General features: G+C 41.0%; 3 protein-coding genes across 3 annotated transcripts; 1 reads left to right on the forward strand and 2 right to left on the reverse strand.

Moving 5' to 3' along the window:
• Window positions 1-1,545: 1,545 nt before the first annotated feature.
• VTP21DRAFT_5581 (uncharacterized protein) lies at window positions 1,546-3,778 on the forward strand (the record flags this gene model as incomplete). Its single annotated transcript, XM_069396118.1, has 6 exons — window positions 1,546-1,672; window positions 1,733-1,864; window positions 1,932-2,415; window positions 2,502-3,428; window positions 3,491-3,696; window positions 3,765-3,778. The coding sequence occupies 6 exons, from the start codon at window positions 1,546-1,548 to the stop codon at window positions 3,776-3,778; spliced, it is 1,890 nt and encodes a 629-aa protein (XP_069247662.1).
• Window positions 3,779-4,887: 1,109 nt separating this feature from the next.
• On the reverse strand, window positions 4,888-7,172 carry VTP21DRAFT_5582 (uncharacterized protein; the record flags this gene model as incomplete). Its single annotated transcript, XM_069396119.1, has 4 exons — window positions 4,888-5,438; window positions 5,531-6,665; window positions 6,734-6,833; window positions 6,901-7,172. 4 exons carry the CDS (start codon window positions 7,170-7,172, stop codon window positions 4,888-4,890), a joined length of 2,058 nt encoding a protein of 685 aa, XP_069247663.1.
• Window positions 7,173-8,327: 1,155 nt separating this feature from the next.
• Window positions 8,328-11,221, reverse strand: VTP21DRAFT_5583 (uncharacterized protein; the record flags this gene model as incomplete). The annotated part of the gene is made up of 6 exons (XM_069396120.1): window positions 8,328-8,779; window positions 8,845-9,390; window positions 9,468-9,682; window positions 9,738-9,896; window positions 9,987-10,712; window positions 10,800-11,221. The coding sequence occupies 6 exons, from the start codon at window positions 11,219-11,221 to the stop codon at window positions 8,328-8,330; spliced, it is 2,520 nt and encodes an 839-aa protein (XP_069247664.1).
• Window positions 11,222-11,658: the final 437 nt, after the last annotated feature.

Below are 11,658 nucleotides of genomic sequence, written 5' to 3' on the forward strand. Positions count from 1 at the left end.
GCTTCGTGACGTCACATATATATTTTAAACCATTGTGAACAACCCGCAAATCGCCCTAGAAACGCTGCCGCTTACTCTTGGCAATAGAAATTGGTCTCATAAACTCCAAACATCAAATATATGCCATATTTTCTACATGATTCTAATATTTATTACATCGTTATTTGAGTAAATATTTTGAATATTTTGCATTTTGGAATAAAAGACGGAGTTATTACCTTTCTTTCCTAGTTCAAACTAACCTAGTAACAAAGACTAGGTGATATAAGCCACAAAACATAAAAATTGTTTTTTGTACGCTTAAGCATAAAAAGGATAAACTTGATCAAACTTATTTATCTTATTTTACATATATTTTATTTTAACTTCTTTTTCTATTATATATAAATAATTATTTAACTTTAGTTTCAAACTATATGCTCTATTATATATATGATATCCACTTTTCTACCTTTCCTTTCCTATACTTTTATTCTTATCTCCTTTCTTCCTTGGTATGTATACTCTTTTTTTATTTAGATCTAAATAAAAAGGAGTGTATATACCATTTAGATAATACCTTTAGTCTACTTTTCTAAAAAAAAAGTAGACTAAAGGTATTACCTAAATGTTTTTGGCGTAGTGGTTACCAAACATTTTTAACAGAATAGGATGGATTCAATTAAGATTCTTTGCTTAAAATTTATATCTTCCTCGATGAATATATTAAAAAATAAAGACTATATAAATGGATTATGGATGAAAAAAAATTGTATTGCTAGTGTAGCATTCCATAAAGCATGAAATCCTAGCAAAAATGTAAACGAAAATGTATTGTGTATAGCAAAGATGGGCTCTTATAACAAATATTTAGATCATGTATAATAGCTTGTAATCGAGTTAGTAATGTAGAAGGCTCGCCACCTTGATTGCGCGCCACCATGTCTTTGACACACTATATAGATGCTGTTAAATGTAGACCAGCAGTCCGACTTACAGTGGGTGGCCCCGCCGACCGCAGTCCACTATCCGCTCGCTTCTTCGTAGTTATCCTGAAAGTTTCTCTGCGTATAGAATCGCGGAGTCTGTCCAGTATGACACATGGCATACGGGTTCATTATCGGCTTTTCTGATATATTTGTACATCCCCATGCACCACTGATATTGCCATGGGCAGGCGCACAGAATTGCACAGAACTTCTATTTCTGGCACTTACCTCTGCACACTTTTGAAGCAAAGGAGGCTGCTGGGAAAATGATGAAAAGCGTGCATAAAAAAGGTCAAGAGATTTTATGGTTGACTAAGATAGCACTAGTGTTGATAGCACAAAAGACAATATGACAATTGAGCTAATTCAAATGATATCTACCAAATAACTGTGACCTCAGAATTAATTCTCTATATATTAGAGAAGCAAAGTTTCAGAAGCATCTGCAACCGTTAATATATCTTTAAAAAAAGTGTATATTAGTTAGGATGACGATATCGATTTATATAAACCAAGAGGCAAAAGATTTAATCAATACGTTTGTCAAATTTTCCCTTCGCTGCTAATTCATTTTGCTATGAAGGTGGATGAACAATTTGATAAGGATGCCGATGTCGAAATGGAAGACAACCAAGACACTTCCGATAATCCAGCTGAGCAAATTACTTTGAGTGATCTTGCAATAAAAATTTCGTCGATTAAAGGTACATAAGTAGCTCCACCCAATTATTAACTAAATTCCCGCTATTATTTCATCATATTAGGTCTCATAAAATTTTATAAAGAGGAGCTCACACAATCTGATGATCCTAGTGTAAAAGGCTATATTCGAGATCGTCTATTGAATCGTCAAAAAGAGTTAAGACAGAGTATTCTCCAAAGAAGAGCTCTTGAAGGTATTTTCTTAGATTATATTTATGATAATTTTTCAGAGTAATTTTCTTATTAACATGTGATGCTTAGCCAAACTTACTTTCCAACAATTGTACAAACCTCCCTTTGAGTTCGTAAAAGAAGCTCTTAACACTGACTATATGGATCCTAATTCTGCAGTTGAGCGATTTATCGAATATATGCTATGGTGCCATAGAGAATGGAGGCGGTATAGTATAAGAGTAGTTCCCTTCATATCGCTAGTGCAGAGTTCAGGTTATGGCAAAACCCGAATGATTTCACAGATCGCCAAAATTGTGCATGTACTATATATTTGCAAGCGAAATCCCGGATCAACTGGTTTTCCTCCGGCATCCCCTCTGATCGATTGGGTATTCAATCAACTAGAGGTGGGCAGTGAAGATGGCATTCAAATATTTGCAGTGATTATGCTTGCATCAGTTGAAGTAATTAAGGAGCAGATGTTGGAGCCTAGCGAGTTTTGGAAGATGCAGATTGAGCAACGAACAAAATGTGAGCAATTTTGGAATCGTATTAAGAATAAATATGAAAGGTAATATTCAATGCGAATATAATATTCTAAATTTGCTGGCGTTTAAATTGATATATTCAATATGCTTGCATTTTCTATTTATTTAGCTATTTCAAAGACGAAGCTTCGAAAACCGCTGCAAAAAAGGCAATCTTTGATACTTCCTTTCTGAACAATCATGAATTTGGAACAGGATTTGGGAGTATCAAGATTGTTTGTTGTCTTGATGAAGCTCACGAACTCTTTGAGAGAGGAAAGGGGACTGCGCAAATAAACTGTTCTAAGAAGTTTCGTATGTGGCGTCGTGGCATTTGTTATCTTCGTTGGGAAGGGCTATTCTCTGTGTGCCTAAGTACTAGCATGACTATCAATAATTTCTCTTCAAAATATGAATTGGATTCTTCTGCGCGCGAAGCAGATTTTACATACTTTCAATCCTTTTTCGATGTGGCGACGACAGATGCACTAGCCAAAAACATGCCAGAAAATCCTACTCCTCATCAGCTAGCCCTCTATGGCCGCCCACTTTTTGGAGCACTCCTAGCAAACAAATCGAATTTAAAAGATGTAGTTTTATTAGCAAAAGACAAACTAATGGGAACTTCAGGAGACACAAAACTAACAGCCCTAGCTCAGATCGCCTGTCTTGCAGCAATAAGATTCTCTCCTATGGCTATATTTGCACAGACATTGGTAGCAGATCATATGGCCACAGCCCTAGGAATTTCGTCAGATCGAACGGAGGTATTTCTCACATACCCATCAGAGCCATTTCTTGCAGCAGGAGCACTTGCTGGTCTTGATGACGATAAGAAATGGGCAGATTCTGTAAATATTTTGGTAGATGCTGTGCACCGAGGAGTTGCTCACGGAGGAGGGTGTGGTGAAATAGCGGTTCGTATCGCACTTCTACGTGCTATGCAACTAGCTAGCAAATCGATATTTGGTAACCAGATTTCAGTGGAATTGTTCCTGTCAGCATTGCTCTCAGACGAAAATAAATCCATTTCTAAAGTGCAGGATATTGACAAAAGGTAACTCCATAGTTTATGAATAGAAGATGTACCACAATTTTACCTTATCTATTTCTTCTTAGCCAACCGTCTGTAATAAATAGTATACCTTGCGAATTGGTGAAGGATATAACCACCCTGAGGCAAATACTTGGCTCATTTTGTGAAGCAGAGGTAGCCTTCAATCATTTTCTTAACATCTACGAGAATCTATTCAAATGTGATGTTGGAGTTGATCTGTTCAAAATCTGCTGGAAGCGAAGAGCGGCCATCGCCCTTTCCAAAAATAGTGAAGAAATAGATCTTTTGATTCCAGTTCGTTTTCGCGATGGAAGCTATTCATGCATTGCTATTCAGGTGAAAAACCATGAAAGAGACGATCCCAGTTACATGAAAGACTGTGCCAAAAAGATGGAGTCTAAATTTTCAAGTTGGTTCAATGAGAATACTCCTCAGCAACTCCATCTTTATATTTCACTTCGTTGTAACTCAACATTAGTGTGGGGGTATTCATCTTCATCCTCTTCAGAATCTGCCATATACTTGTTTATATCCAATTATAAGTCCTTTTCATTCGGAGTCAATCTAGAGACAGCATTGGGCAATTTATGTGAATCCGAAGGAGAAATGTTCCCCAAGGAGGTATACGAAACCAACTACTATGATACAAATGGGAATCCAGCAGGTAAAGAAACATTTCCTCGAAAGAATATTTTATATTCATTTTTAAAATTTGCCAACGAAAATTAAAAAAGAATGAAATACTATTTGTCTTTGACATGATTTTATATATTGCATATCTTTACTTTGCATATATCAAGTAATATCGGAAGTTGATCATGTATTGCACTATTATGAAAATACAGTATATATCTTGCAGCATTAAACTTCAAGCTTTTATAATATTCATCTTTTACTTATATTGTACCATCAATATTAAAGATTTGTTTTTTTTTTATTTTGGTGATAATATCACACAGGGAAATGCCGTATTCCTAAATGACCCATTAAATAAGGACATTTGGGAATACGATTTTTCTTCTCACAATCTTGCTGGAAATTAGTTAGAGATTTGCTCATAAATGAATCATATTTAGATGCATATGCACTCTATAAGTGGTAATGGGATCATCATATTTTAAAGGTAAAAGAAACACTGAAGAGAAATGGCTAAAATCTAAGTTAGACCGGATGTCTTCTTCAATAACCTTTCTGCAGTGAGTTAGACACTTGGCCATCTTACATATGAACCCCTATCAACTCACAGCATACTACGAGTTTTAAATTATAAATGCTTCATAATGTAGTTCGGATAAAAGGGCAAAAGAGCGGGCTGCAAAGTTAGCATTCAACCTAGATCTTTTCAGGCAAAAAATACGGCATAGCAGAAGAAAAATAGAATCTATTACTGACATTATTTACACAATCTGTAGCATGGAAATATATAATCAATTTACAAGGATCGAATGAATGGTTGATTTTATTGCTGCAAAACGCCCATCACATGGAGCCAGTGCTCAGTTTTACCGTGACTTTGGTCTGCCCACCACCCCAAGATCCACCAGTGCTCTTCCTCTTCTAACACTTGCCACCACCCATCACTTATTTGTACCTTTACATTTGCAGCTCCCAGACCCATATCCTCCTCTTTCAGATCTGTAGCAACCGGGCTTGGAAAAACACGCTTGGGTAGAAAGACTTCCGTAGGAAACTTCGAGCCCCCGTACACGACGAGCTTTGCCTCTGGGACTGGAGAAAACGTGAGGGAAAATGAAATAGGACTACCTGATAATTTCATAGGATATGCTCGGTGCAGAACCAAAAGATCCCGGGCATTTTCGGTTGACCCATTTGCTCTTTGAAAAACGCTAAAATCCTCATCGTTCCACCAGTCACCACGCTCCAGTGTGTTTTCGGCGCAATAATTCCATATTGTATAAGACGCCAAGTTGGCATCCATTCCACATAAAACAGCGTCCATAGCACGAGACTGAGGTGAACTCAACAAAAGCACCTCTGAGTTCTTCGAATCTGTTGTACGAAAAATGGCGAGAGAGAATAGGCAAAAATTAGCTCCAAGAACACTAGGACGGAGGAGGTAACGAAAATAGGGCACAGTTTACCTTTAAGATCAAATGGTATTCCTACCTCTCCAAAAAGCACAGGGTATTCTCCCAGGCCCTCCACTTTCTTTATCATATATTCCACCTGCTTAGCAATGCATCCTCGCACTGCGTTCTCTCCCCATCGCAGCGCCTTTAACAGCGTCCTCAATCCCCTCTTATCATCTCCAAAGTAATCAACAAAATCAATCGTCCAGTTTCGCCATTGTTTCGACATCAGTGACATCACTTCGTAGTAATGTGGAGCATATGCTATCTGTTGAATTTGGGTTTCCTCTGACGACAGGATAGAGACGGGATCTAGCGTAGGGGCCGTTTGTAAAAATATAATAAGCTGTGGGTCAATTGAGTGAAGTGCATCGACATAGCGTCGGAGAAATGGGCGGAGACAATCGTTTAGCCAATCCACTGGCGCAGAGGTTTCCGGGTGGCGTGCAAAATAGTCAGGCCGAAGAAGTGTGCGTGTCACTGGATCCCAGACACCATGTTGCGCCCAGAGACAAGTGCCACGTTTCCACTGAGGCGACTTCTCCCAAGGGGGGAAAGGCGTGTTAGGCCGTCGAGTCCATACATCTTCAGAAATATCCCAGGCTGATAAGCCATGCGGGTCAATCGTCACTTTGCTTGTACGTCGGATGAGCATGCTGGGGTTCCATTTCTCCACATGATCGGTGGTAAAGCCTTGACCGAGGAGCATCGATTGGAATGGCGTGGGCATGAGCCCTGCATTGAGAAGCGTTTTCTTGGGCAACCTGAGATCAGTATGGTTCACATATCCTCTCAGTGGCTCGTTGAGCGTATCATATCCCAGGACTACATCTTCCATCCCAGCATCATGAATTCGCTTTGCAAGCACTAAGATGGCATCTAGAAAGTGACGCTGTAGATATTCCTGTATGTTCACACCGTCCACTATGCATAGAGGAGCATAGATGGATCCAGCAAAGAAGAGAGTGAAAATAGTGCAAGTTGCAAGACGAACAGCGTTTGTGGTCCAAACCATGGGTAGATATTCCTCGGGTTGCGTTTGGCTCTGTGTTATGGCAGCCTGAGTCGCCTGAAAATTCTCAGGATTAAAGCCGATTAGAGTAAGAATCCAACCAGGTGCACCAGATCCTCCACAATGACGACTCCACTATATTTGTAAGCCTAATTCAATCGCAAGGCCACCTCCTTAGAAACAAAAATACAAGAATATTTTACCATATCCTGGTGCGGGTCTATAAATACCCGCAGTCCGTAGTCCCTAGCCTTTTCAAGCATCTTCACTACGTACTCTAAATACTCTTCATCATATACACCGCTAAGACGAACCGAAAATGACTCTTGTTAGTCAGAGCATCAGGGAGTAGAGGTAATCATATACTTACGGGGCCTCATGTTCAATTGCTTCCCAACACACACAAAACCTCACTACTCTCCATCCCATGTCCCTTAATCTCTTAAAATGCTCATCGGCTTCCTCAAGCGGGAATGGCATCCCCACATAGGAGACATGGCGATCATGGTCTTGCCAGGCCTTATCACCGGGTAATGAAGGGAGATCTCGAGGTGACTTACAAGGAAGGTTTACTCCACGGAGAAGTAGGATTCGTCCAGTAGTGGATTCGATAAACCAACGGCCCGAGGTAGTTATGGTCATTAGTAACTCGAGATACAAAATAAAATCAACGGTAGAACGAAACTTGCTCCCTGGCTTGATCGGGAAATCAATTTGAATGTTTCCATCTATAATTCTTAATTCTTGTATAAAAGAAGCAACCTTTCAGAAATAGATCTAGAGCACGCATCCTTTAAACAGTGGAAATCAGGAGGATACATAAAGCAAGTTTGGAATGGTATTAACGTGATTGTCGTCGTTGATAAGTGCTCGTTCTGTATTCTGTGGTAGGCCTGCAAACCTCGCATCAGGGTTTGACACCTATCACACAAATTAGTAAGACGCTTTCCGAGGTGGGCGTTCGAAGTATAAACTGAGCGTGCAAAACCATTCCATGGGTCCACGCGTGAAGCACAACTTAGTAGTGAAGGTACACCAAATAAATATAGTCTTTGTGCACATTGTACAAGATATTAGGCCCAAATCTTGATCCTATCCTATCGCCCGCCTCATATAAAGCCAATCCTTTTTTACTTTCGTCGTTTTCCCTCCCCTTATTCTCCTCCCCGCCAAAAAATCATGGTATACACTTGCGATTTCTGCACCCATAGTTTTGACGACGCAGATCAGCTGCGCTATCACTTGCGTACGATCCACCTGCGAAAGTCGCCCGTTATTCATCCACAACAGCACGGCTATCAACATTATAATAATTAGGCGATTTTCAAGAATTTTATTTTCCAATCTATATAAATAGAATCCTGCTCTCTAACGAGGAGTAATGCTTAAAGATACCTTATATCATTTATTCATTTGTATTCATTAGATATATATATAATACAGCTCCAGGACAGGGGATGTAGTTTTATTTTCAATCATTTCAAGAGCTTTTTCATAGATAAATAAATTATAATTTTTGTTAGAGGAACGAGGGGATATGGAATGCAAAGGTTATTTAAGCAATTTTGCTAATAAATAGGTACATGGAGCAGAATTGACAGCAAGAATAGTTTAACCATCAGAATAAATATTATAGTTTCAACGATAATAAGAATAACAGGAAATAAATAAAGGTATCAGCCAAAAGCAAGAAAAAAATAAATAATCGGCAACAAAATAAAGTCCCAATTGGCGAGCTTATCGTCTAAAAAATCCAGTGCTACATCCCATCACTTCGCGCTTGCACCTTCCCACTCTTCAAATTGTCATTTCCTTTTCTCTTCTCGGGCTTCCTTCCAGCTCTATTGCGTGAACTAATGTGTCTTGGTTAGAATTTTGCGAAATATACGAGATAGGCCATGCATTCACTTCTGTTACCTCCCCTCTTGCTTCCGGCGATGGGGGAGGTTCCAGAAAAGAATTCAACGTAGACGCTGATAGCCGCGACGACGTCGATAATCTAGATACAGGCATGAGCAATCCATTAGATTCATTTTTCAGATATTCCTCCTTTAGCGACGAAGGGAAGAGGGTGGACGCCGGAGTAGCAGTATCGGAGCCTTGAAGTGGCTCAAGACGACGCTTTCGATAGCAGATAACGCAAGCCCGAATGAAGAAAAAGAGAAGGACAAATACAAGCAGACCTATTACGATGGCAACGGGTATCACTATGCGGCTATTGCTTTGAATCCAGTCAAGAATTGGATCAGCTGATATGATTAAAGAGGTTAGAGTGTGCCTACTAGAAAATCTGGGAGTACAGTCATCGACTTACGTGGTATATTTCCAATACATTGGCCACGCGTGCAAACTCCTTTGTTTCCACATGGAGTTCCATCGATAAAATTGCCCGTCAATTGAATACAAGATTTCGCGTCATCTGGGTCAACGCAATACATATCGCAGATATCAGCTTTCCACTGGCATTGTCGGGTCAGGTTGAGATGCTTGTCACCGCGTATGGCGCACTGTGCATCCCGCGAAGTGCATAGCCCCGAAGCGCATCGTAAATCCATCTTACTTCCGCATTTTGTACCATCTGGGATACGCTTGTCTTCGGGGCATACAGGGCTTACCCCAGTGCACACCTCGGTCAGGTCGCACTCGGATATTGCTTGTCGGCATATCGAACCGGCAGCTTTGGGTTGGCATTTTTCACAACAGCTATGATTTGCGTCGCTACACGCTGCATTTGGTTTAAGCTTACATGTAGCAGCGATACAACAATCATCGTCTTGCTCGCCCGGATCACACTCTTCTCCTTCTTCAAGAATACCGTTGCCACAGACTCCAAGAGACTCTATGTGCTTTTTCCCCGGATCTGGAGTGATGGAAGTGTGAGGCAATAGTTAGATGCCCTATTTATCATATGCAGGGGAGTTGAACTGGGATATATACCTTGGAGGCAATAGCTAGTTTTCACGAGCGAGGAGCAGATAGAGCGGATAGAGCATGGGGAGAATTCATCCGTTATAACGTTGCTAGTTGGATTCATCAGATATAAATTTTTGGTATCACATTCTGTAGCTGAAAGCGGGCAGCAATCGCATTTGTCTTTGTCTTTATCTTTGCAGGAGCATGCCTGTTCAGTGCAATCATGGTTTGCCCCGAATCTACAGCATTTTATAAGTATGCAAGAATAGAATCGACAATCGTGAAGATGCTTACGAATGCCCAATTTCATGAGCTACCACTTTCCACTCGTCCCTGGTGACCGTGGATATACCCGTTCCCGAAACCCAATTCACAGTGTGCTCTTCTACCTGCTTGTAGCTACTAATGCTACACAGTTGCCCAATCCAGGCGAGGCCAAGCCGAGTTCCCGTACTATCAATTTAAAAGTCGGTTTTAGTTTGATATTTGATTGAGGCGACAAAGGCCTAGGAGCATTTTTGAGAAGATATCAGTTCTACGTACTTGCATTTGGTCATCAAGTGCCATAGCCCTGCACCGTCATCTCCTCTGGTTCCTCTCCACATGCTAAAATCATTAAGCCTACTATTTATCGTGTAATCATCGCTGCATTCCTGGTTCCATGCAGGGGTCCCACAGGTAGAGCGCAGGTCGATCAGGATAATACCCAAGGATACGTTGAAAGATTTTTCGTATACACCTGACGCGATATTAATGTTGGTTATGATCTGCCGTTTTGCCTCCGTGACATTGGTATGAGTACGCACATAGGTACAATCTGCCGCCATACCAAGATAGAGAATTTTACGGGATTTTGGGCAGCCAGTGTTAAGCCCATTGTCAGATGGACTAGGGGGTCTAGGAACTCCAAGGGTAGGAGTTATTTGCCGTTTGTGGTGGTATTTCATGTAACGGGAGAATGTCTGATCCTGTCTCCAAGCGGTTATATTTACATCTTGTGAATTATGGGGCATTGGTAGCAACTGAGGTGTGGCATGCTGCTGCTTAGTCCCACACTCCATGACATCCTCTCCTAGGCCTCTCGGTGCAAGATGCATATCACTCGAGCTATAAATAATCATTCGCGTGTCTTTGTGCATCATATCACGTTCTGATGGGCTATGTACCATCGGATCGTCATCCCGTTTAGTAAGATGGTATTTGCGAGCGCTTCGGATGTGATACATCTCCTCTCCAATCGTAAAAGCACCTTCGAAAATCTGCTCCTCTCTATAAAATATATACGTTTAGTTGGAGTCATAGAGATACATCAATTCATAGGTTGTTTGAACTATAGCAATCCCACTCAGAACATACCCTTCTCTATGGAATACGATCCGTGCCCAACCTCTGTGTCCTTTCCTCTCATTTTCCATCACCGCTCCTGCCTTCTCTCGAATCCAACGCTTATCACTCTGGTCTTCCTCAATAACCCATCCACGATAAATCCACCAATCCTCTCTCCTCATCGCCTCTGTGCTTTTGTCGCCGTCGTGATAAACCGTGGCGGTGGCTTCCGCGTGAAAAATTTCGGCATTAGGTTCAAGATGTAAGCGGAATGTTTGTCCGTACGCGTGCACATTAAGGCGTACTCGGTCAAGAGGGTTTAAAGTCCCAGGCCGAGGGGTATCGAGTGTATGGGTCAGCAATTCGACGCGCTTTAGAGGGGTATCCAGCGCTTGTCCGTGGGGAAGAATGGCAAGCACAAGTAGTAGGAGAAGCCATCGCCACACGCGCATTCTATGAATTAGCTCCACACTCTTCGACGGGGAAATATTAGAGACGACAGGTATCTAAAGGCTATATAGGGTTGGTAGAACGGCCGATGCGTGCATGGGATTGAAACCAAGATTATTATTAATGAGGGGAATGTGATGAGAACTTGGCGGAGAGAACTGGAGCAAAAGAACAACGATATGCATACTGTGCAATGCCCCACAAAACTCCGTTTGGTCAAAAAGTTTGAAGCCAAGAGTAGACTTCTGAAAGAGGCTCCGGTGTTAGTCACACAATCCCAGCCGTGCCTGCATCGGTTATTGGAGAAGGAAACCTTAAATGCCCGCCAACCAACGGACGGAATCTGGGATAGCAATACACTTATTCTTTAATATTTTATAAGCGAAACACTAACATATAAGCCGTACAATTATGAAAACACAAAACCATCCATTCCCAA

Source organism: Calcarisporiella thermophila (assembly GCF_041956535.1).
Source record: "Calcarisporiella thermophila strain CBS 279.70 unplaced genomic scaffold VTP21scaffold_23, whole genome shotgun sequence".
NCBI lineage: Eukaryota > Fungi > Calcarisporiellomycota > Calcarisporiellomycetes > Calcarisporiellales > Calcarisporiellaceae > Calcarisporiella > Calcarisporiella thermophila.